The 26,621-nt window shown below is 35.7% G+C and overlaps 2 protein-coding genes across 2 annotated transcripts in view; one reads left to right on the plus strand and one right to left on the minus strand.

Moving 5' to 3' along the window:
• The first annotated feature begins 1,066 nt into the window (after positions 1-1,066).
• On the plus strand, positions 1,067-8,291 carry LOC134532844 (thioredoxin domain-containing protein 12-like). Its single transcript, XM_063369817.1, has 4 exons — positions 1,067-1,315; positions 4,202-4,315; positions 4,808-4,951; positions 7,465-8,291. The coding sequence occupies exons 1-4, from the start codon at positions 1,207-1,209 to the stop codon at positions 7,614-7,616; spliced, it is 519 nt and encodes a 172-aa protein (XP_063225887.1). The 5' UTR covers positions 1,067-1,206; the 3' UTR covers positions 7,617-8,291.
• A 1,000-nt stretch (positions 8,292-9,291) lies between these two features.
• LOC134533403 (cell adhesion molecule Dscam2) overlaps positions 9,292-26,621 on the minus strand; it is a 104,851-nt gene continuing 87,521 nt past the window's right edge. The window contains exons 30-35 of the mRNA XM_063370925.1: positions 26,017-26,175; positions 23,943-24,112; positions 21,352-21,430; positions 20,933-21,100; positions 18,562-18,733; positions 9,292-15,358 (exon numbers count right to left, since the gene is read on the minus strand). Coding sequence (XP_063226995.1) covers positions 15,205-15,358; positions 18,562-18,733; positions 20,933-21,100; positions 21,352-21,430; positions 23,943-24,112; positions 26,017-26,175 — 902 coding nt within the window. The 3' untranslated portion in view covers positions 9,292-15,204. The remainder of the gene's footprint in view (positions 15,359-18,561; positions 18,734-20,932; positions 21,101-21,351; positions 21,431-23,942; positions 24,113-26,016; positions 26,176-26,621) is intronic.

The raw sequence follows: 26,621 nt of genomic DNA on the forward strand, positions 1-26,621 counted from the left end.
TCAAAATCTCCAGAATGTAAAAGCTCCCTCAGTCTATCAGCGTCTTCTATGCTGAAATGTATGCTATCTACCAAGCAATTAAATTTTTCTCCTCAAGATCCTGTGTACGCATCTGTCTCTATACTGATTCACATAGTGCAATTTCCTCGTTGACTTCTTCTCACAAATCATATAATGATGCTACCGATCTGATTCTGAGAACCAAACTTATATATCATACATAGTATGTAGTTGTGAATTCCAACTAATCTGTTTACCTTGCCACATGGGAGTACCTACAAGAATTTGAGTATGCAGACAAACTTACTAAAATGGCCATAGTTTCTTAATATTCTTCAGATGGAAATTCGACAGCAATGGACAAAGTGTTGGGATGCCAGTCACACCGATTGGTTCAACCACAACTTCAGACTGAAGTATGGAATCGTAAGGTGACAGAAAAAAGGGGATTTATTATAACTAAGGTTCGTTTTCGCCTCAATCACGACCGTTTAAAGCAACATCTGCATAAAATAAACCTTTCAGTTACTCCAGCTTGTGACTGTGGATGTGACAAGCAGGATATAAATCACACATTGTTTTAATGCCATCTCCTGCAAGCTCGAGATATCATGTACAGGAAGCTTATCGCATGTGGTATATATCAACCCTATGAAGGAAAAGTGAACTGTCATTTTTAACATCCCGGCTTACGAAGCTATGTGTCAAATAATATCGTCTTGTAACGTTTCTTTACCCATATGTCTCTATGTCTATTTCGCGTTCACTCTGCATGATATGACGAAACATATCATATGTATGATATGTTTGGTCCTCAGAATCAGATCGGTAGCAACATTATATGATTTGTGGGAAGAAGTCAACGAGGGGATTACACTATGTGAATCAGTATATAGTTGCCACACAGGCTCCGTGATTACTAACTACGCATCTTCAACTACAGCACCTGTATCATTCTTGCAGCATGCCTTGTCAGTTTCTATACCACTTCTGAGAAGAAATATTTTCTGGCTGTTACTGCGGAATACGGAGTACCAGACTTGCTTATGGCTGCAATGGAAACGTAGGCCAACATTTGTTGTGAAAATGAAGAAGAATATAATTGTTTTGAAAGAGCGGTTTGTTTATGTTTATTAGGTCGAGTACTTTGTAGAGTAATGCATAAATAACATGTAAGTTTGTAATATTTTAGTCCACAACCACATAATGATCAAGTTATTGTGTACTATTAATATTGTGAGTATATTCAGTACAGTTATTTATAAAGTATCTGGTGATACTGAAGATTTACATTCACTGAATGAGATCAGTCGAGGTAAGAACTATCATGTTATTTTATGGTGCCGGCTAAACACTTTAAGTTATTGTACTTTAGTATAGATATTTGTATCCATGATATATTTTTCATGTGAAAACGTATGCACAAAGGTGTTTGCATATTTTAGGGGTATGGCAACGACTTAAGAACGAGACGTGCGAAGGTCAACGTACATTTGTTACAAAACTTTATTCACTATGAAACAAGCATAACAACAATATTCTGAGGGGCTCTTATCCTTCTGACCTGCAAGTGACGCTTCACTGAAATGACAGACCGTTTCTGTGAACAGGTAATACAAAACTATTATATGTCCCACTCGTGAATAGCAGGTAACAACACTCGCTTGCTATTATTCTTATAAAAAGAACGGAGCCAAGCTCGAACGTCTCTTGAAAAATTAATATAGAGAACTCAGTTTACAATAGTGAACTGGAGTTGTGGCGGTTTACAAAGTAAGGCTGCAAAAAGAAAATCAAAGACATTACAGCCCACTATATGCATCAATCAACTATGGGCATTATTTATTACTATGGCAGCAGACAAATGTACACTAAAATTATTGTTCGCTAGCACATTTTAAATACAAGTTTATAAATGAATTTCTCTATAAAATTTAAGCTTATTACTGTGAAAATACTTTGATTACCTATTCTAATAACAATTAGAGGGGGGAGGGGTTGCAAAATTGTGTTTGTGAACACCAAAATGTCACTGACCTCATAAATTCCACTTGGCTCTCGAGTAGCAGCAACCAGCAGCCGACTCATTCGGATGATGCTCAGTTGTTCTAGTTGCTGCTCACTATTGGTCACTTGCTGTTGAACTACTTGTTGTGCCCCCAAATCGCCCCTTCGGCCAGTCCAAGCTGAGACATAACCATAGCGCAATCCAGGTGCCTGACAGCGCTCGCAGTGAGTCTGCAACTAGTAGATGACCGACTCCTCTCTGGCATCGGAGCCTAATTCCTTCTCCTTCAGCGATTCTAGAGCAAACTGTTTTACTCATGTATATTGTGAGCTTTTTGAGGATTTTTAATGTTAACCCAGTGTCAGTATAATGACGTTTCAAAATTACAATAATTATACGACTGTGTATAGTTTTGCACATGCTTAGCCGAGATGGAATATACAAAGAAGTTGCTAAAAGATAAGCACATTGGTTACTGTACTTTTACAAATATACCTCCAAAGAAACTTTTATTAGGTCATATTATGACACCAGGCTTTTAGTCTTAGCACTGTGCTGTATGCTCAAACTAAATATATGTCTTGCAATTGAAAGAAGTTTGTGAATTCTAAAATCTCTTATCAATTGGATTAGCTATTTATATTTAGTGTTACTAAATGCATGTCTTTGGGGGTTTGCATACTTTAAATTTTAAACCAGTATCACACTCAATATCATGTCATGATAATAAAAATAAAAATGTGAAAACCAACGGTATTTTAAATGTAGCTAACCTGACTTAATCAACTGTCCGCAGAATTTCAAAGTATTATTAATGTAGCTAACCTAACCCAACCCAACCAACCATTCACCCGATTTACCAGTATGGACACGGTAAAACAGTAATAATATGCAAACTGCCGGAAATATTACAATGCCATTTTGAGAATGATCAAAAATAATGTAAGGAAATTAAAAAATTCACATTTTTATCTTTTTAATTTCCGTGGCACCAGTTGTAACAAACATGGCATCGAAGAACCTGCAAAATCCTTATATCTAATTCATTCACTCGTTTCATTGCTCTCTGACGATGTCTTACCTCAACTTACGCTACAGGCTGTAAAAAAAAATTCAAGTAAAAAAGTTAAAATAATTTTATTACTTTTCATTATGGTCACAGTTTTGGCAATAATACCGTAGCTGATTTCGATTAATTTTAGGATAGTCACGATACCCTTTTGTTCTGATGGGGCTTGATTTTAACACCTTAAATTTTAAATAAAATTATAAAGAAATATATATACATAAAAATACAATATGAAGAGGTAAGATTTACAAAATATTCAAAATGTAATTTTTGAAAAAAAAATATCATGGTCATTCGGTATGATTTTATATAATTAAAATAAATTTGTAACAAGAGTAATGTCTGTTCATTGAATAAATTAAAAAAAAAAGGTATTGTGATGGTTATAAGTTATACAGAGGCCAACACAACAATTTTTAACAATTCTTTTTTTATGTTTGTCACATCACCAAAATAAAATAAAAGGAATATGGTAATAATGTCAATTGTTAGCGGTTTCAAAAATTGAGGAGTAGACAAACACAAGCAGCGTTATGAGAATTCTGAAGCTTCACTGTTGCGTTATTTATACTTTTCCCCTGCTGTCTCCCCTTCTGGCCGTTACAACTAGAATACATACCTATCTCCCCCTGTGCCGTCTTCTCTTTCAACCGCTAGTGCGTGCGTTGGAGTGGCGTCGCAGCTGACGCACTCTACTCCTCTACTTGTTCCCCCACCACGTATCTATTTCCCTCATGTGATCATAATTTTTGTAACGCTCAAAAATTGTAGCCCCCTCAGCAAAGAAGTTTCACTCCAAAAATACAATACAATGAGAACAAATTAAATAAACCAAGAATTTATTCGAATATTCTGTTATGTTGTATATTATGTTGTGTAGATGGCGGGTTTTCCGTAAAAAAAAAAAATCCAAATGTTTTGTTTTTCAACACTACAGATGTTCCTCTACTTACCCTGAACACGACATTTCACAATTCCTAGTGTTTTCTGAGAAATTACAGTTTATATGTTACATAGGTGGTTTTACCTTCATTATTGTTAGGGGAACGGAATACAAATTTTATTTTATCATTTATCTGTAGTGGTTTTATGTACCTATATTGAGTTAATTTATTTGATTCCAGGTTTTGGAAATCAGTTTGATTGGCTGTCTCTGAGTGATGGACTTCAGATTGCAAAGTCTGACAATAAACCCTTGATGCTTTTAATCCACAAATCATGGTGTGGTGCATGCAAAGGTAGGATATTTCATTTGAAGGAAAATTGTATTGTGTAAAGTCTCAGCTTTATTTTATACATATGAATGGTGATTGAGTGGTTTGTTAGATAGGTACTAACTATTCATTTTCTATCCAGGATATTTTACAAACATTACATTGCTTTCGAATTTCATTCCTAAGTTATGTTTGTCTCTGTTTGGTTTATTTTTTCAAATTTCATCAGAAACATGTTTTTTTTTGCTTGTTCGTGATACTTTTTAATTATGTACATAACGTGTTCCAGTATGGGCAAGGAAAGAAAACTTATTTTGATACACACTCTGAACTAAATATCTTATGATCATGAAATTCTGTGTTAGTTATTTGATGACTTCTTACATTCACAATTGCTGAATTGGATGATGTACATGTGGTCGTATGGAACAAAGTTCAGCATTGTAAAAAATTTTGGGTTTAAGGATAACTTGGTTAAATGAAACAAACTTGTAATGTGTCTTTGCTTGTGCTTAGCTCTGAAACCACAATTTGCCTCATCAAAGCAGTTGGAGAAGCTCAGCAAACACTTTGTCATGGTGAATGTGGTGGATGACGAGGAACCCAAGGACGAGATATACTCTCCCGATGGTGGCTACATTCCCAGGATATTGTTTATGGGTAAGTCGAGTGCCCCCACTTCTCCTTGCACTATGAAATATTTATTAAATTATTACGGTGTGAAGTGGGCACTCTATATGCGTGTCTCCAATCGTATGCCAAGCATGATGACTAAATGAATTAGATTCTCAAGGGCCCCGCCCACCTGGGCACGCACACGGAGTGCAGATCTTCGGAACACACAACTTTGACGTGCCTCAGAAGCTGTCGGATGCCCACCTCTTTTCCGTCTGTCCCTTCACTCCTTGCTTCCCCCCCACTCCGGGATCTTGTCCACGGGTGAGCTGCGCAGTCACAGGTGTTGGGCGGAGAGCGGACTCAAGAAGCTGTTCAGCTCTGCGCGCAGGCCTTGTTTAAGTCCAGTCAGCTGCGAAGGTAGTTTTCAGCGAGGTGTGCAGTTGCTGGTGTTCATGGCAACAAGTAATTAAGAGGTGTTTCTGGGGAGTGGAGCGGTGGGTAGCAAGTATATTTACGGTAAATTTTACAATCTCCCCCCCCCCCCCCCCCCCCCCAATTCACATTTTGGCTTCCTCCTTGTAAATTTTGTCCCAGCTTTAACAATGTTTTGATTTTGATCTGCGGATCATCGCCATGTGGTTCTTTGCCAAATTGTTTCGAGAATGGTAGTAACTAATTGGTTTACGCTTGTATTGGCAGATGGTTGAATTCTGTATGCGTGTAATGATGTTGCCCAAGTTGATTAAGGGGGCTGGATATAGTTGATTCCTTCAAGTCTCAGAGCCACTTGCTTTCCTCATAAAATAATGAGTCTGATGGTGGTGCTGTTCAATCAAATTTCTTAAAATTAAGTAATTGCATATTGAACGTACGTGTGATTATAAATGTGAGGTATGTTTATGTTCAAGTTTTTAAACTTAATTTTAGAGAGTGGAAATGGCTAAAGAGCATGTTTTCAGAGTAATTTTTAGGGATGAAACTCAGGTGCAGAGTCTTAAAAGAACTCAAGGGACTTGCATTACACATTTATCTTCATTTCTCTGCCATATATGTTATACATATAATGTATGGTTGCTGCTCAGATCTCATAGTTGTCCTATGCACTGAGAAGCGACACCGCGCTAGAAGCACCAGCAAGCATTGCTCTTGTCATCTCGCCTCACTAACACATCCTTGAGTAGGTGAGCTCCTTAATGACTCCCAACATGTGGGTCATAGAGACAGTGAGGGGAGTTGAGATGAGGTTGGAGCATAGATGGAATTGATGGGTGAGGGTAACTAAAGTATCCCGAGGAAACCTACCCCTTACAGCTATGTCTGTCATGTTTTCCACTTGAGAAAAATCTGGGGTTGACTTGCTGGGTATCGTACCTGAAATTCCTTAGTTTGAGGCAAGTGTCGTTCACTCAGCCACCATGGCCCCCTCGTGTACAAAGTGAGAAATGAGAAAATTAAATTTGTACACGTTTTTATACATCACAAGGTATTTTTGCATAGCGTAGTTATTTATACCAGAGCAAATGTGGCAAAAACTTTGTTTTGTTGGATTGTGCTGAGAGAGACAGGAGAACTGAAATCATACAAGAAGTTTTAATAGCTGCAATCTTCAATGGCTCATGTCACGATGCAATTGACACAATCTGGTAACTATTGCCGCTCATTTGAAGAATTTAACTGAGCTCAAGTTTGAGTTGCGTTACACCATCATTCCAAAACTATCATTCTTGAGATTAGTTTAAATTTTATTTCTCATGTTTTATGTCTTCCGAGTGACCCTAATCGTGGCGGAAACACCCAAACAATAGCCTTCTGTTGACCAAACTTCATTTAGAGAAACAAAAATTTGTGTGTTTGATGTATTCTAAAAGAACATTTTTCAGAAGTTTAGATTTTTAAGCACCTACAATGATTTAAGAAATAATGGGGCAATGAAAATATAAATATGTATAGCAAATACTGAAACAGTTGGAAAATATTTTATTACAAATGCAGAGAAAAACTTTTTTGGTTGTTTTTTATAATGCTACTGTCATCATACCTTGTATTTTATTTTGGACATCGTACAGACTGGCTCTAGAATTGTGTATTGCAATAAAACTGTGTTCAGAGATAACTTATTCAACAACTAAATTGTTACAAAGTATTTTTGTGACTGAGTATTAAAAATGATGGAATTGTTTTACACTAAGATTAAAACTTTTTGCTGTTGTTTAGGGATAATTGCAGTAGTTGGGTCATTGTAACATAAATGATTTGTAGCCATGAGAGTTATCTGATTTTAAAAAAAACTTTTAAAGTCTTGGGAAAATGAAAACTTCTATGAATAAAAAAAAAGTTTTAGTAATTACTCTTGACAAATTATGTAATGTAAATTAACAAGTTTGGATATTATTAGAGCAATTATGTGTGTGGCAAAGATAAAGTGGCGACTGTAATCATAAATTGGTTACAAATGTCAATAAAATTAATTAGCCTACAGCATGAACTCAACTGTGTAACTTCTTTGAATGTAAGTGACTGTAAAAATTTTATGATTTTCATTTCTTTTGTTTCAGATCCTGCTGGCAAAGTGTTAGATAAGTTTTATAATGAAGACGGAAATCCGTCGTACAAATATTTTTATTCTGACCCAAGCAGTATAGCAGCAAGTATGAAGAAAGTGCTTAAATCATTTTCCAAGAAGGAGCAATTATCAGATGAACTCTGAACACGAGGTTGGCAGTACGACAAAGTGCAGTCTAGGTATTCTTCTACTTCCATTCAGTTTAAACTTACATATATGTATCAGCTTATTGAAAATCCACAAAACAAAATATCACACTAAGTCAAGGTTGCTGTCTTCAGTGAAGTTTAATTAAATGTACTAATAGTTCCTGTTATTAAATTTTTTTTAAAACATAATATAAAGTAAAATTAGTTTTACATGCCATTTAAATGTTAATGCTGCCATAAAATTGTGATAATATTGTTGATGATGATATTGATTTATGCTTATAATATTAGCCACTATCACAGTCAAACTGGCCACAAATGCTCGGTTATCATTTCTAGGCACTTTTTACTGTATCCTGTTAAGTTCATAAAATAAAAGTAGCCTAACCTACTTGAGAAAATTGTACAAAATTTTAATTATTTTTAGAAATAGTGTTTTTAAAAAAGTGCAATTTTTACATTTTGTGAGTCATAACCATCATAATTATGTACCTATATTTGTATTACTTGGCAAGTGGGCTTCCATATAGTAAATATAACAGCAAGAAGATTTTATACCCTGTCTTCTGTGAAGGCTATAGTACGTGCACTTCTGTCTATTAAACAATACAATTGACATAATTGTTAAAAAAAAAAATTCCTGAATAAAGGTTTTAATAGAGAATTGTAATATTTGTTTTAATTTTTTTTTTACATTCTACTTTAGTTTTTTTGTTGTTGTTATATTTTGTATTTTTGTGAATGTCAATAATAGTTGCATTTTCTGTGAACTAGCTGTTATAAAAATTGTATTGTTGTGCATGCTGTGAGAGTGCACTGTATTTACCAATTATCCCAGTTTATTTTCGCAAAATACAACAAGTTAAATTATTTGTTACCCTATATATACGTAAAGTAATGTATTTGAGTATGTGAAAATAGTAATAATACACGGATCATCCAGATTTATTTAGGTACATTTTACTACTGTAATATTCCTTCATTGAACTTGGTATTTGTGTGAGGGTTGAACCACAGTAATCCTCCCCCTTTAAGTGTTTTAATAATGGAAAGGCAGAAAACAATAAGTCATTGATGTGATTTTCATCTCTCATCGTAATATTAGCTAAATGAAACATTTAGGGAAGCATTTAAAAGTTTTAGGGTTTGTACCTCATATTATGACAAAGAGAATTATGAATTTCTGCTATGGAATAATACATGTAACTATTTATTGCATTTAGATGCAAAAGAAAACTTATTAATGCATTTTTTACATTTGTTGACTTAACAGTTTGTACACTACCTACATTTTAAAAACACTGCTGCAATTGCTCTTTTGTTTTTTAAGTTTGCCATTTTGTATAGCACCAAAATGCAAAGAAAAAAAGTGAAGTCATTGTCAACTGTTGTGTAATAGTCTAATAGTACTTTATGGTTTCTTTAATCTCAAATCTACTGTTTAATCATAAGGCTGCTTTTGGAGTATGTTATGTCTTGCAGAGTATCTTGTTCCTGCTTAATGATAATGAAGCATCAGCTTTTGATTTTCATAGACACTTGCAGGTACTGCTAAGAGGTTCTCCATATTTTTGTTGAAAGTGTAGTGATTGTTAGCTGGCCTTTGAACAAAAAAATAATTTATCACAGTTTTGATAATATTACTGCAAAAATAACATGAAGAACACATTGTAATAACATTTAATAGTAATAATACTTACAAACAATCATTATATTTAAAACTTTACTGAAATATCAACAAACATACAATACATTTCATGTCACAAGTCTCATACCTCCTTTACTTATTAGTTATTGTACATCTAATCACACAAACCTGTTCTCTCCTCTGGAGATAACAATAGTTTTTATTGTTGATAAGAAGCACGATGATTGGAAGAAAGGGTAGTTGTACACTTGTGGTAGCAATCATACTGAAAATTAATACAACATTTTGTCAGTATATTAATTAATTAATTTAAGGTGGTAGTTGTACATCATTTTCTTTTCAGCATAAAGGAAAGCTTTAGTTAAGAATTATTGTCAAATTTAAATTAGTGCATTTCGAAATTGAGTAAAAATATTTCACGACTTTACACTTTGTAATGTTGAGAATAACTCTTTATGCTTCATGTCAATAGTTAGTCATTTGGCACATATTTTTCACTTTGATAGTGGAATATTGAAAACATTACGGTGAGATGTTACATCACATGAAAACACCATTTTCCTGAAATTTGTCACCTTAAGACTAAGAAAATATTATTCATGCTTGTTAAGATAAAATTGATTAAATTAAGTTATAAAATGTTGAGTTTTCAAACATACTGTTAATGCATAGATGCATAAGTTAACTGGAATTTCAATATTTTAGTGGACTTTAAAACACTTTGCAACAACGCAGTATTTATAATGAGACAGTGCTAAGGGTTGGGATTGAACCTACCAATTATATTGAATTATTTTTCGTAGATCTACTGTCAGTAAAATACCTGGATGTGCCAAACAAAAGCTAAATTTAAAAGTACTGAATTTTTTGATGTATAATACAAGAAATTATGACTGAAAAACTTAAAGATGCTACTCATCTTAAATGAAAAGGTGTCTTTTGTGACCATACTCATGTCATTGCATGGAGTCTGAACACAGTGGGGCGGCAAGGAAGGGAAAGCAGATGGAGAACTAGTTTTAGTCTGACGACATAGCTTGACCTTATGAAGATAAGAAGTTAGGGAGTCTGTGTGTAATCTTTATCATGTTAATAATTGAAGTTAAAATGAGAATGACACCCCACACCACACTTATTTATCTGGATATCAAAACTTTTTTCTTTCTTGTTATAATGAAGTGTAATGTTAATTCCTTGCTGATTAATTGTTTCTATTAACATTTTTGTTTAACTACACTCACTTTATGATAGCAGTCTTACGATTCTTTCTAGCGAGTTCATTTCAAGCTATTAAAAAAACTTCTAGCACTAGCATTTACTCGGCTATGGTTTGTATTGCTAACCATAGCAATTTAAACTTCAGAACATACACCCGCTCCATGCTTGAGCCTGTGTTTTTACCACTTGTGTCTGTGGTTACACCTCAGTTTTACGCAGTATTTCGCCATTTACTTTAACGTATGGTCTCTCACTGCTGCAGAATATAAAAGTGAGGTAGTTAAAACTAATCTCCCACCCTCTCCTTTTTTTTGTCCATACAACTGTCAGGTCACAAGTTCCTGCAGTTTTTTCAAGAGGATTCTTATCTCACTTAATGTGGGGTCTTACATGCCATATTGATTTTTTAAATTTTACTGTCATTATTAGTTGAGCGCTGTTTCGGTAAATTTAACACTAGACCTCTTGAATTTGTTGTTCTGTAACAAATATTTTGAAGAGATATTTACTAAGTGTGATTGATATAATTGCTGTAAAAAGTTGCACAAGTGATAACAATTACAAACACCAGTGTGACATTTTACACTCATTATATTACATTAAGTGAATATCTGTGGAAAATATTTGAGACAGAGCAACAAATGCAAGAGAGGTATAGTGTTAAATTTACAGAAAAAGCCTTTAACTAATATTAATGATGAGAAAATGAAAAAAAAAATTAAACTTGGCATGTGAGACCCAACCTTAATGGTTATGACTTGTTGAGGGGTGAAGGCGTGATGCAGACTGTCAAAACAAAAACATCTCATTTTCTAGGATTGTTTCAGCAGAAGCGCTCTCACACACACAAGGAGGCAATCTCTACACTAATGCTTGGTAATCTATCAAACTTGCAGATCCATGCCATGGTCCCGAACATGCTTGATTAAAGACATTCACTGTACTTTGAAATGAAAGTGCTTGAGAAGAGAGCAGTGACAAAACAGATGGTGGGTTTGATAGAAATGCGAGGACACAATTCGGGGGACACATTCAAAGACAAAAAGTTGGAAATCACTTTTTAACCCCTTAATATGAAACTGATGACTTTATGAGTATGGCTGACAGAGTGTTTTTTTTAAAAACATAATATATTAAAAGTTACAGGTTATTATTATTTTTTTTACAACAGGATCATCGACTATCTAAATGAACCCAACAGGACTAATTAAACTCACATAGTTTGACATCTCCATTCCACAAAATAAATGCATTTCCTCTTCCATAATATCACTATTTCTCACCTATTATGTTTAATCTCTGAAATTGCCATTACTTTGTAGCCTCTGGAGTTTATGAAGTTGTAATTGTAGAAGTTATATAATAGGAAGAAAAATAACATTTATTCAAATTTATAGAGCTACAACTGTAACACATATGCTCCCATATTCTACAGTAAAATGAATCATTTTCAATAGAACCCTGTTATAATTATTTTCAAGGGGGCAAAAAAAAAAAAACACAAGCAGGAAATATCAATTTATCACGTGTTAGTGTTTGAAATTTTTACCAATCACGGACTCATCAAGCCACATAAACTAATTTAATGTGAAAACCACTGATGGGTACACTTTCTGCTTGAATTTCTTAAACCAAGCCAACAATTTTCCTTCAACTTCATGGTGTTTCCAGCTTTTGTTTTCTCTGTCTTTACAGACACACTGCCACATTTCTGTAAAATTGTCTCCCAATCCACAATTCAGCATTTATAATGCTTAAATCCAATTCCTTTGCCTCTTAAACGTGTGTTTTTTTTGTGGATTACGATCTATGAATGAAACAAGTTCAATTCTAAGCAATATAAACAGCTTTATTATTATGTGCCATCGCAGAACGGTTGGCAAACTAAAACATTGTATAACTACTGAGTCGACCGGGACTTTGCCCCTTGAAGCCTGGTCAGACTCCGCTCCCTTTGCGGTCCCATGGCATCCCTAACCACTCCTTCCTGGTGTTTGCACCGCCGACATGTACGCGTGTGTGTGCTGCGTGACGTGTGTTTAAATAGCGCGCCACAGACTCCCGCGAGAGGGCGCCGTAGCTTCAGTGTTCCATCCCCTTACATCATTATAAATAAAATTGTAAACCTTTATTTTTTATCCTAAGCATTTTGTGGCACGGCGGATTGGCCAGGAGGGTTTTGTTTAATAACTCTTATATTTTGCAAAAAAAAATAAAGATGGCACCGGACATTTCTGATGGCAAACCCGAGTCCTGCTAAAGCCAGACTGTTTGACTAATAATTTTTAAATTACTATATGTTTTAATCATTCTAGCCACATGAAAGTATGCAAAAATTGTACGAGCATTTTGTGTGTCTAGTTTTTAATAACCCTTGGCACGCCATCATAAAAACGTAACGGTAGTTTGGTTCGGCGCGAGAGACGCCATGTGGCCCGTGCAGAGCATTCGTTCGCCCCAGTCCATCATCACCAGCCGAGAGCAGACACACCAGCACCCTGGGGACCTTATCGCTTGTATTCACTGATAAGTAGTTTTCCATTCATGTTCTGAAGTTTTTAAATATTTTTACGTTTCCCCTTGGGGCTACTCTCGGCCGGCAGGCTGTTTAAATAATTATTCTTAGTACTCTCCGCGAGTGTTTACTCACCCTTATGTAATTATTGTGTGGCCACATGTGTAGACCACACTGCAACAAAAAGTGATTCGTGCCTCGGGCGTTTTAACTGTTACAAGGACGATGTGTACGGGAGCGTGTAACTTATTAATAAACCTAGACGTGTAATTAAATTGGTGTTCCTTTCTTCTTGTGCCCACGTGTATAACATCTACTGCATGGCGGCGTGTGGGACGCCCTGAGAGCCCACTGCGTTAATCCGTAAAGCGTGCCCGACGCTGAGAGCGGGCCAGGCCTTGGCAATTGGTGTGCGAAATTTAGATGGTCCAAATCTCGCTCCCACAAAGGCGATGTCACACCCCGAGATGAGTCTCTGCCGGATCCGTGTGCCATTTCATATAGTGGCGCCCATACAGTAGTTCTCGTATCAAAGTAAATCAAGCCCAGACATCACTACGTATATATATCAACACCCCAGAATGGCAAGGAAAGGAAGAATTTATTTATTTTTTCCAAGAAGGTGCCAACAGATATGTATTTGTGAACATATCTACCTATTATATAAAGAACACACAGTGGTTTTAATTTTTTTTTGTTGCATTTCTTGAATTTTGAAAACATTCTATAGGAAGTAAATACATTGTCCTTATGGGGAAAATGTTGCGACTTTATAAAAATATGATGTTATAAGCAGGTAAACATTATAGGCAGGAACATTATAACAGGGTTCTACCATAATTGTTATTTGTACATTTACATTAGTTTCGATTTATTGTTTACTTAAAAATTAGGAAATATTAATTGGTTGACAATTAAAAAAATGCTTTTCTTACCTTTGATTTTTAATTTTTTTAATTTGGCACTATTAGGTCACTACTATGATACAGATTAGTTATGAATGCTACATCATTGCACAGTATATCAAAACTATGGTTTTAATGGTCATGAAACAGATTTGTTTTGTTACAACATACCTGTTTTTGTTGATGTTGTACAACTACTCCCTTCATTTTGTTTTGCTATTCTGGTAAAAAAGTATACAGGATGTAAGTAGTATACAGAAGGACAACAGTATGGAAGCCAAGGATGGGGTACAGAGATACCAATAAACTCTATTATCTGTTAACATTTTATGATTTCTTGTAATGCATGAAGAAATTGGTTTGTATGTTCTGTCAGATAAAATTAGGCATAGTTTCTACTGTAGTGCCAGGTGATTATTATTTTAGTTTTGTCTAATGGATAGCTGTATATATTAAATCAGACTTTAGTGTATGAAAAGCAAGAATGCTTTACAGCGTGCTTAGTGATTACGATGCCTGTTTAGGCACACTAGTGGTTTGATTTGCAACCAGAGTATATTCTTGAACTCCTAATTTCTTTCACACAGAAGTATATTTAGACTTATATTACTTTGTACAGTTACAGAAACTGTGAAAGTATGATATGCAAGAGAATGTAGCAGGTTGAATGAAATGTGGCAGTTTGTTTTATTTTTTGTTTGAAGTAAATTTTCAGTTTACATTACAATACTGTCATTGAAACAAAAATTGGTAAATTGGTAATGGAGAATGTTGATCTGATTTGCTTTTTTTTTTTTTTTTTTTTGGCAGCTGTTGTGAAGTTCTGCGTTTGATAAAATTACTAAGGCAAAAAAATTTATTGGCTGCAAATATTTTGGAAAAATAATTTTTTTTGCCATTCAATTTTTTTTCAACAGCAGTGAGGTTTTTAATGTTAAGTTACAGCTATAAATTTTGTTACTGAAATCATACCTGTATTTTGTATTAAGAAGTCAGCCTGGACTGTCTGTGGTCCACAGTATCAATTGTGCATTTTCATTTTGAACGGTCATACTCAGTCCCGACAGCAATATATCAGCACTCGGACGTCCTCGTGCAGACACTTGCAGTACGCACGAGTACAGTCAACACCCGAGAGCGTAGTTCCTTTGCTTCCAGCTACGGCACTCGACAGTGTTACAGCTCCCGTTTCGGTTCTCGGTCGCGTGTGGCGAAGGGAGACGCAGAGAGAGAGAGAGAGAAAGAGAGAGAGAGTCGGAGACGCTCTAGAAAGTGAGTAGCAAGGCACGGCGTGCAGCTAGACGTCGATCTGGAACGTTGTCTCCCTGCTGAGGCGCGGCGGCCGTCCTGACTTGCGACCCACCATCTTGCTCCTGTCGCACTCCGCCTCGCTCAGTTCGTGCGAGTGCGAGTCTGAGAACAGGGAGGGGGGGTGAATACGGTCGCTGAAACTGCCGACAAGAAAACCAACAGTTATGATCTCGAACAGCATCGCTGGAGCTAAACTTAACTGTACCTTAAGCTGTGGCAGACATAGGGCACATCCGTGGCTATTGTCACGTGGGATTTGGTTTATTAATACACCCAATTTTTTCCCTTTTGTAAAATGTAGAAGCAGTTAGTAACATAACCTTACATTTATTTTACAACCTTCTTGTCCTTGTAGATACTGAAAATAAAAGAGCAGAATTAAACTTATCTAGGCTTCACATTAAAACAATTTACATACTTAGTTGTTTTATAATACTTGGGAATAAAACTCGCCACAAGCTATTGACAAAACTTTAACAATATTTGCTCCTATTATTTGACAGAAAGGTTGTTTTTACAAATATATTGACTTTGTAATAAAATTCAATTTGATGTATATTTTCAGCTATCAACAACCTGCTAGAAAGTCCTGTGTTGCCAAACAGGTACCTACTGAGCAATAACAGAAAATGTTTTTGACATGGGCCTCTAACCACCTCTGTTTCCATCAGAATTGTCACTTAGTTCATATCCCTCATAGATGCACTTATGTACTGTTTTATCTGACCGTGTAAGTTATAGGCACAGATTAAAGGAATATTCGAGGCAGTTGTGGATAGAACCACTACCTGGTTACGGTGCAACTAATTAGGGAATTTTTTCCCCTTACATAGTAAATAAGTGAGCATAGCTGCACTATGTGAACCAATCTTTTTTATGCATCTACATTACTTTGTACAGCTCTATCAGTGTTCTTGTGTGAGTGTAACTGGTATGCGTTTTATCCTAAGCAATGAAACCTGTCCTCTGAAAATCGACTATAGTGATTTCCAGCTGACCAGAATAATGTGAATTCTTGTCAAGTGCTTTCTTGCAGGCAAGAAGCTATCAAACATTTTTTATGGGTCATATCCTCTTAAGAGTGCCTCAGATCCAAACTATATCAAAATATAAAAGTCATAATTCACATGTTTAGGATGTTCACAATTTCTTTTTGTGTCAAAACAGTCCTCGTCAATTGCACATGTGCTAAAGTTTTAATTTCTGAATCACTTTTTCTCAAATTTTTTTCTTTAAATCTTTTTCCTTAAACAATAAATCTTTTGAATATTAAAGGTTTTATGGTATTTGAATATTTGATTAGATCATCACTATTTAAAATGTTAAATTACATTTTTTTTAATACCTTGCTAGTGAAGCAGGCTTACGCCATGCTACGTTTAAATTAAATTTAGTGCAATAGTTTAATGCAGTGACTGTCAGAAGTGAAGTCTAAGTAGTGTATATTAGCTGGAATGCACTGTAGCTAATGCAGCTTCCGTCTCTAGCTTGGGGAAACGCAGGTGCTGGCCAGGTTATGACGCTACTGTTTGTCTCTGGGTCTTCCCGCCCTCATAACTTCTCTCGGTTCATGTTTGAAAGCCATCGATCAGTCTGTCTCACACTTAGATTGCAGTACAGAGTAAATGACAAACACTGTTGCCAAATTAACTTCCCAGCTTGTTTACATTAAAAATCTCATTTTGTGTACGGTACCACATTTAGTTAGAATAAGTTTAAATATTATTATTTTAAAAATGTATACATATTTTTGTTGATTTTTGAGACCATAATTAGAGTAAATTGACAGTATTCTCACAGTTTGTAGTCATTCTGACAAAATAAATTAATTCAACGCTAAACACCAATTTTTATTTCACAGGAGAAACTATTTGTAGAAGTCGGTCACTATTGTATTGATAAGGCATTCAAATAAAATTATGCACTATGCTCAAAAGTGCAAACATTTTTAATATTAAATGTTATAAAAACAGTTGTAATCAAACTCCTCAGAAATATAAAAAAATTATTATCAGATGATACTCTTGATGAAATACATACTACATGAAATGTATTTCTGAAATTCTGATTTAAAATTTTACTTTACAAAATACAGTTTGATAGATGCATTAAAAAATTGCTTTATTACTTTAAATCATTGTGTCTATGATGTTTTTGCTCTCTCGTTTATACCTGGCATCAGAGCTCACGGAAACAAGGCCAGTGCTAATGGCAGAAATTGTGCATTGGAAAGAGAAATTAAATGCCGATTAAAACACACTGTAATCTAAGGGTGAGACGTGCTATAGGCATGCAGGTGCCACACAGCCAGCATATCTGGGACATCGCACTACAGCTTGCCTGATCTCTTTCCTTGGCTTTTTTTCCAACCATATGTTGGCCTTTTTTGTCATCCAAACTGTTTTTATTTTCATCTGTCTGAAAACAACCCCTAGCCATGGTTTCGGTTCTTGATCCTAATTGTACAACCTGCCACCACCAAACAACCTTAACCCCTCAGTATTGAAAATATTAGCAGTTGAAATAAGGTTCTTTCAATACTACCCCTCAGAACCATCAAGCTACTACTGTATGTCCATAAAATAATGTCCCAATTATAAATTTTAATAGTGTCAACTGTAAGCGTTGTAAAGTTTTGGTTTGAGGTCACAATTACAGAGTAACTCAATTGTTTTAGGTAAGTGCAAATACTGCTTTGTTGTTTTCTCGCTTGCAGCACAAAAGAATGGTTCTTTCCACAATTAATAGAGGGTGAACTTGTAAACTTTATTTGGCAACAGGATGGAGCCACTCCCCATTGGAATCTCTTTGTACGAGTGGCTGAACCTCAAAGTCCCTGACTGTTAGATTGGTCGTAATGGTCGAGACGACAAAGCTCTTTTTTCGCTGGCCTCCACGATCACCTGACATTACACCGTGCAATTTTTTTTGTCTTTGGAGCTTTATAAAAGATTGTCTCTACATTCCGCTACCTAATGATTTGCCACAGTTGAAGACTCAGAATTGAAGAGGCTATTGCTTCCATTATTCCAGACTTGTTAACCCAAGTGTGGGAACAATTGGAATGTAGGTTGGATGTATGCCGTATAACTAAAGGTGCACATATTGAACATTTGTAAGAAAGAGTAGGTTAGTTTACCTTCAATTTGATATATAATTGGTTGTAAATAGTCTAAATTAAACTGTTATATAATATACCGTTGAAACTGGGACATTCTTTCATGGACACTCTATATTATACACTGTATGTTTTACCTTGTAATAGCATTGGTACATAAGCTGTGAAAAACAATGATCACAGAGAGCTACAAGAAGGGCATTATTAAGCGAAGTACTTACTTACCTGAATGTGGTTTCCTCAGTGTGGCTCGAATAACCGCTGCTGCTGCGAACTTGCTTTTTCCCCATCATCTGACCCTTACTTTTTGACTTTCTGGATGGAAATGGCTTCCTCGCTCCAGAAGGGGTCTCCTCGGAGGACGAGCTCGATTCCTCCACTCCACTTTTACCAACCTCTGGAATATTTCATTCATTTGTGAGAGAAAGTTTTTGGTAATAATCATTATTAGGTTATGATTTACCTTTGTTGAGTTGTGGAAAAAATGCTGCAAACAATTTTATTCATGTAAGGATGTTTCAGCGTACTGCTAGAACTATTAAACTGTAAAATGGCAGACAAATATTTTCTGCACATATTTTTTTTCTGCTTAGGTATATCTGGTACTGAAATAATGTCTGCCAATTTCATCTGCTTTTCAGGTAAATATTTGGAAAGTCCATAGCAAGGCAGAAATTTTAATGGCTCCATGTTGTGGAGTTCTTTAATACAAAATGGAAAAATTTTTGTTGCATTTCAGATGGTAGTTATGAATAAAGAGTGCTGAAAACTGCTCACTCAAAAATTAACATATGTACCACCAAATAAGTAATTAAACAAATTACCTGGTTCTATGCCTATTGGATTATTAATTTACTATAGAACATAATATTATATTGTGCAGCAGAAAGGCAAGTATACTGACACAAAAACATTTTTAGATTTGGGACAATAAAGTGACTGGTGAATTTGAGAAAGGCAATTTTTTGAAATTATTTTTTTTGCACAACACATCATAGTATTTTTTTACACCTCTGTTATAAACACTGAAATAGCATGTGAGTTTTTTTTTGTAATTATTTATGTAACTTTGGTAGTGATTTTTAACCCTGTTAGTGTACGTGCCTTAACATTGATAGTAGTTTCAAGCATTTAAACATTTTGATAGAAAATAAAAAATGTCAAATAAGCCAAGCAAATAGAACTGCAGGTGTGTGAATAGCAGTGCATTAGAGTTGTATTAACATGAATTTTGAAGTGCTGTTGTTGCAGCATCAAAAAAAAAAGGACAAACTTTTAACTAAGTGCAAAATTTTAAATGTTTTAATAATTATAGAAGTCAGTCAGTTTTGTTTAGCCTCTTTATTAAATTTATTAAACTGGTGTACATTCAGAACCATTGTCAATTATGCACTAGCAAATTAACCATACTTTGTTCCGCAGAGTATGTAATCCTCAATAATGGAACTCCTTTTTACATGTTCTCAGATAAGGCTGCAGTAAATAAAATAAGTTTTGTAAAAGTTGCTTTGCATCTGTAACTTTTAATAGTCCTACAGTGAAACCTCATAATACTCACTGCAAATGAATTCTTACTTTAAAAGCTAGCTAGGTCTCATACGCAATGTTGATTTTTCATTTTCTCATCTTTACTATTATTTAAAGACTTAAACTGAAATTTTAACACTATATTTATTGTTCTGTAACAAATATTTTCCACAAATATTCACTGTTCACCGAGTGTAATATAGTGGATGTAAAAAGTAACGATAGTCTCAGAATTATTATCACATGCATGATTTTTACACCCATTATATTACACTTGGTGACTATATGTTGAAATATTTATGAGAGAACAACAAATGCAAGAGAGGTGTTGTGTAAAAATTCCAGTTTTAGTCTTAAATAAAACTATGATGAGAAAATGAAAATATTTATATTGGTGTGCGAGACCAGCCAGATAGGTTCCTTTCTAATTGCAGATTTTTGGGAGAAATATTTTGAACATGAAATAATAGAAGCTATTTCATATGAATTACCCAGCTGTGAGAACCACAAACATGAACTGTGGTGAGTGACAGCTATGCGATTAGTGAGACAAAAAATTTAATTATGTATATTATACATGTTTATTTATATATAATTTAATTATGTGTATTAAATTATATATTATATGTGATATATGTATTACTAACAAATTAAATTATGTATGAATAGATTTGTTCAATTCTGCATTATTATGCATGTAGTATATGATGTATAAATTTAATTATGCTTCTGGCAAAAAAAATTCATACATAATACAAAATGAAATCTTATAAGTGGAACATACATAGAAATTGTCCTAAAAAAAAAGACATGGAAGTGCAAATAGCTCATCAGGTATGTTGTAATGAGATTTCAGTGTAATGCCATTATGCAGGTGACTTTGCTTGAAAAATTTTACTCTTATGTTATCATTAAACGACATAGAGAAAAGTGTTGGGAGCCCATTGATGGAATGATACAAGCTTTCGTGACTTACATGCAACAGTAGTTCAAGCATTCGGGTAGGAAACACTACTACAATATCTTGGAAACAGACGACATTCGAGACTGATGTGCTTTGCCAACTCACCGCGGGCCATTCTGTGTCTGAAGGAGACTAGCTCTTGGCTTGCCGCCACCTGCCCGCCCGGGATTTCCCCCTCGGAATCACTGCCCAGTGTGTCGTACTCTGAAATAGGCAGGTGCAGAGTTAGAATCTTCTTAACCTCGGAATCTGTGCTGCCAAGGTTGTCCGACTCTGAAACAGAGTTCGGGCGGAGTCAGCAGCCATTCCCGGTTTTTTGCTTCCTCGACTCGAAGCTAAAACGCGCATGGCTCGCTGAGCTTGAAATTTTCCCACAAATGATAATTTTGACAAAAATTATATCCAAATTTTGTGCAAATTTTTATGCTACATAAAATACTTGGATTTTATAGAATTTTACCTTGGCTCGCCATACATTGTGTTAACAAATATTTTGTAAACAAAATACATTCAAGCAAATGTACCTTGGCTTTCCGAGTGAGGATCTCTCAGCTTCCCTCCGCCTTTTCTTCTTACTTTCGTGTATTCTGGTTCTTTGTGTTGCTGCAAACACAATAATTTTGGATTCCTAGAGTAATCAGTAAAATGTTTAAAGAAAACCATTAATTCACAACAACCATGCACTTACTACTGTTCTAACTATTCAAAAATACAGTATTACCTAAGTTATTAGCAAGTAAAAAAAAAAATTATTTGTTTGACCAACAATTATTACTCATAGTAGGAGTACTATATAATACGTAACCAAGTTCAGGTATCATAGATAGTATATTTTATATGGACATAAATAACCCAAGTAAATTCAAAGAAAATATTTGAATAGCATTTTGGGTATGGGTGCTGTGAGCAATTGGGTTGGGGGGGGGGGGGAAGGGACAATTGTTTCTTCTAAATCTTTCAAGCCCCAAAACCATTCTGTGTACATTATGTAGGCTACGAGAATATTTTCTTACAAAGCAAATATTGTAAAAGCATAAAAAAACACTGCTGATGATTATTTTAATCAATCTGAAACACGACACTTAAAGTCCCTGCCTTACCGGGCATACATAGGGTGTGCAGAGCTTCAGGAAAAACAATGCAAATTGAAAACCACTGGGGGTCTGTTTAAGAAAAGCATTTAAGAATTCACTGAGGGCTGATAAATAGTTTGGTTTCCGGATTAAGTTTTTAAACTGTATTTTTATAAGAGTAAAAATGGCTTGAAGCCGGCACAGATTCTTGAAAGCACTTAAAGGGACTTGCATTACACCTTTATCTTCATTTCTCTGCCATATAATGTTATGGTTGCTGCTTAAATCTCATAGTTGTCCTATGCACAACAAGACTGTGCGCCAATTCAGAGCCCTGCGCTTAGAGGCGATACCGCGCTAGAAGCACCAGCGAGCGTCGTGCTTATGATCCCGCCTCGCTGACACAGACACACCCCGAACTGGGTGGGCTCCTTAGGGTAATAGTCAGCTTTTAACAGACTGTAGTACTAAGATGAAACTGAACGAGGGTATGCACACAATGTGTTCTTAGGGGCTCTGATCACTATGGCGTCATGCTTGTACGAAGGAGGCCATGCGTTCCAAACCCCCATTTGGTATGACTACTTGTGACGTGAGCACAGAGTCTGTACCAAACATGGTTCATAGCCCGCTGTAATTATAGAGGTCTCATCTACACGTAACAAACAGTGTGACATACATCATCATTTAATTCCAAAGGTTCGTAGGTATGTATTTTAAATGTTTTTAGATATGTGCAGTGGGCTGGAGCACGGCGCTGACATCATGCGTAGATGAAAATATGCGTGCTTACACCTACTTCCCTTACTAATAGTGCCATGGCTAACCCTTATTTCCCCATCTCTCCTCTTCAGTATCAACCTAAAGGTTTAAAGTAGCACAGCATTGTAATCAATATTAATTTGTGTTATAATTCATATCACACACTTTGTTTATTTAATTTTACTTACTTTTGTAAATACTTACAAATTTATTTTTGGGTTAATTAGTGGGAGGGGGGAAGGGGAGTGATGAAATGAAAGATCTAAAAATCAGCAGAGACGTGTTCCCCCTTGATGTGACGCGCGTTACTTTGGGTATTGTTAAATGTTAGGGCTACGTCTAGGATGTAAAGAAATGAAAATGCTGTCCAAATATTTCAGAGACCCTTAAAAAATAAAATACGAAGATTCAATAATTAAAAATGTATTGCGTGTTATGAACATGCTTAGTGTTCAATTTAAAACTATGGCAATAATTATTCAGGTAACTATGGTATATTAAATTAAAATGAATTATTTTGTACAAATACAATACTTTGAATTTTCAAATGGGATTTAAAACTCTGAGTGTTCACAGGGCAGAGAAACACTTTGACAAAATCATTTGATGCTGTTTCCGAATAGTAATGATATGTCCTTTACAGAAGCAGACTTAACCAAAGAATATTTTAATTTCAAGGCTGCATTCAGTAATAAAATTGCTGTAAAAGGATATCCAAATTCTTTTAACGCTCTTACAACCCAGTGTATCATAAAGGAATACTTTTTCGATAGTCATTAGTTTATGTCCACACATTTTTCCACACTCTTATTTTCAGGCAATTTTCAATTTTCAAACGTTTAAGTTAATCATTTGGTAGTAATAAATAAACAATAAAAGGTATAGACAGCAATTGGCTGTTACATTTTTCCTAAAAGATAGGGCCACTTACCCCTCAAAGGCAACAAGGATGCAGAAAGGATGTGAGCGACCCATCCTTTAACGAAAGGCTGCAGCAGCATTTCTTTAAGGATGCTTGCAACTATAAGGAAGGTTAATAAAAATTGCATACATCCTTTTAGATACACTTTTCACGGACCCTTTAAGCTAAAGGGTCCAATAAGAAAGTATTCGGAAGCAACATTAGTCTGTACTTAAATGCTCCTAGTCATTCTACAGACATATGTACAACATGTAATACATATCCGTAAGCTATAACTTAACATGTTAGCAAACTTGCAGAGGTTCCTACACACGGTGCTGTTGAACCTCATCACTGAAATGTTTAAAAGTGCACTCACGTGTCGGAACTTGTAGCTTTCAGCTTCTGAGGGTTTAGGGTCATGGTACACAAAGGAACCCCTCACCGAGTGATAAGGCCCGCTGTACACGTTGCCGCTGTATGTGCTCTCGCTGTACGCAGGCTTCGACAGCTGGAACGTCGCGTAGGGGCAGATATCCTCGATGTAGTCTGCAAAACATTTCGCACCATACTACTTCACCCGGCCCTAACTTTAGTCCCCACGAAACCGGTATCTCCACATGTCCAACCTAAGCACCTTTTAAGACTTTATGAAAATAGAAATGATACACATGTTGCTGCAGTTGCTACTCTTCAAAAGCTCCCATTTGGTAGTGCCACCTGTGTAATGAGTCTACGCAACTTTGTGAGTGGTCTATAACACAGTTAAGTGATACAACATATTCATCCTTTTGACTTGTCAGCATGCCGACAAGCATTAATATCTTGGTTCCTTCGGAAGTGTCTTTTTAGTGTTTTACTTCTAAACATAGATCCTTTAGTCCAAAATACTGGTTGTATGTTTTTCCAATTAACAATGTAGCCTTTTAAATAGTTTAAAATAAAAACACATAACAACAAAATTACACTGACTGGAGGTGGTGGTGGTAAGTCGTCTGAAAGGCAAGCAAAGCAGGTTAATAGTTGGGTAGGATGCAAATGCTGAAAATAAGGAAATGTGCAAACTTATTAATTAAATGGTTAATGTTAGTGCATCATTGTAGTCAACAGTCCAAGTTGTTAGTGATATAAAAAATACCAGTGATGTACATACATGTACACACACTGATCGTAGCTGAGTTGGATATGTCATCCTACCATGTTACAAACACGTTGTGTCAGCAATAAGTCTAGGAACATTCTTGCTTGCAGTAGTAACTTCACACAGCATACTCTTGCAGATAATCCTGCAATAGAGAGGGTGGTGCTGGTTATTAAGATATCAGTATATCACATAAAGTACAAAATAGGTAAAGTTATTCTTTAGATATATGCAACATAAAATATATTAAAAGTGCTTTAACAAAATGTTGTAATGCATTAAATTGTTACTTACATTAGTAGCGTACGCAGAACTTCATTTGGCATGTTTTTTTTTTTGGGGGGGGGGGGGGAGGTGATAGAACTACTTTTACTTTAAAATTATCTAATTTTTTACTGGGAGTGATAGATTGATTAGGGATACAGGAGGGAGGGGGAAGGATATAACCCACTTCATCTTCCCTCCCTGTGTATGCACCTTGCAAGTTAGATTGATGAGACAGAGGAAGAAATGTGTGGTAGGACATGGAAAACAAGGAAAATAGTGAAATGATCCAAGAGTAAGAATGTGGGAACCTTGCTGAAGAGGTTTTTGGGGTAGACCATGGGAGGGAAACCAAAATGAGGATGGATGGATTGGGATTCGAACCCGGTTCCTCCTGAATCCCAGGCCAACGTCTTGCCATTGCATCTCCTCGCTCTGGTTCAGTGTGATGCTCACGAAACGTGCAACTTCAGATTGCAGTAATTCACGCAGCCCTTTACCTTACCAACATACAGGGATGGATATGGAGGGGGCTAAAGGGGCGGCAGCCTGCCCCGGGTGGTGGGTTAGAGGGGGCGCAGGCTGGGCAGACTAATTTTTGTTGACTAAGTATGAAATGTTAAGCAAATATATATATATATATATATATATATATAAAATAATTATACAACATCTCCTAATTGACTGAAAACGGTACAGGATAAATGTCCTAGTTACTTTATTTTATATTTATGCAGTAGAACCTCGGTTATCCGTAACTCAGTCATTACAGTTGCGGTATTTATTTCTGTAATTGCTCTAATAATTTTTAATACTTATTTCTGTCCATTTGTTCTGTCATACTAGTTAGGCACACAGAAATTTTTTAAAAATTGATTTTATAATAAATAAAAATAAAGTAATTTAAAAAAAATATATTTATGTTAATTTTGTAACTGAAAGAAATTTACAAAAAAAGTGAATGTCCATATATTATTGATATTTAAACGATGTTCATCTGATCGTGTCAGTTTTTTAAAATGAAAACGACCGTCCTGTCATGAAGTACCTGCGGAGTCTGTCTTGAAGCTGCTGGAGTCGGCGCTGAGGGCCGGCTGCTGGCTGCCGGAGGACCTCACCGCCAGGTACTGCTGGTCCCTGTTGTGCTGGTTCTGCATCTGGGCCACGGAGGGCGACTCCCCCATGTGCGCACTCTCGTTCCTCAGCCCTGGACACATGGACAGCGTGCACCATGACACACTTCCAGCCAGCATGCAGTGCGGGATGAGGAAACAGGAATCGTTAAATCTAGCCTTCAGTTTAAAAAAAACCCGGGCACTGGTAGAATTGTGCAATACTGCTATTCTTTAATGGAATGAAAATAAAAAAAAAATGAAACTTTTTATGAAGGGGCACGCCTAGTAAGGTGCTTGCTGGTGCTTCTGGCGTGGCATCGCCTCCAATAGCAATGTTGTGGATTAGCATGCAATCTTCTCGTTGTGCTTATGGCAACTATGAGCTTTAAGCGGTAACCATAACATTATATCGCCGGGAAATAAAGCTAAAGCTGCAGTGCAAAATCCTTTAAGTACTTTCAAGAATCTATGTCAAGTGGTTCATGTCCAAAATACCTATGAAAACATACCACTACGTTTCAACCAATTTTACTAGTCT

This window comes from Bacillus rossius, chromosome 6, assembly GCF_032445375.1.
Source record: "Bacillus rossius redtenbacheri isolate Brsri chromosome 6, Brsri_v3, whole genome shotgun sequence".
In the NCBI taxonomy this organism is placed as follows: domain Eukaryota; kingdom Metazoa; phylum Arthropoda; class Insecta; order Phasmatodea; family Bacillidae; genus Bacillus; species Bacillus rossius.

Excerpts from the sequence above, each read along its gene's own strand:
- LOC134532844 (XM_063369817.1), top strand. The coding sequence starts at position 1,207 with ATGATCAAGTTATTGTGTACTATTAATATTGTGAGTATATTCAGTACA. Across the intron at positions 1,316-4,201 it reads ACTGAATGAGATCAGTCGAG|GTTTTGGAAATCAGTTTGAT; the intron begins GTAAGAACTATC and ends ATTTGATTCCAG. Across the intron at positions 4,952-7,464 it reads TCCCAGGATATTGTTTATGG|ATCCTGCTGGCAAAGTGTTA; the intron begins GTAAGTCGAGTG and ends CTTTTGTTTCAG.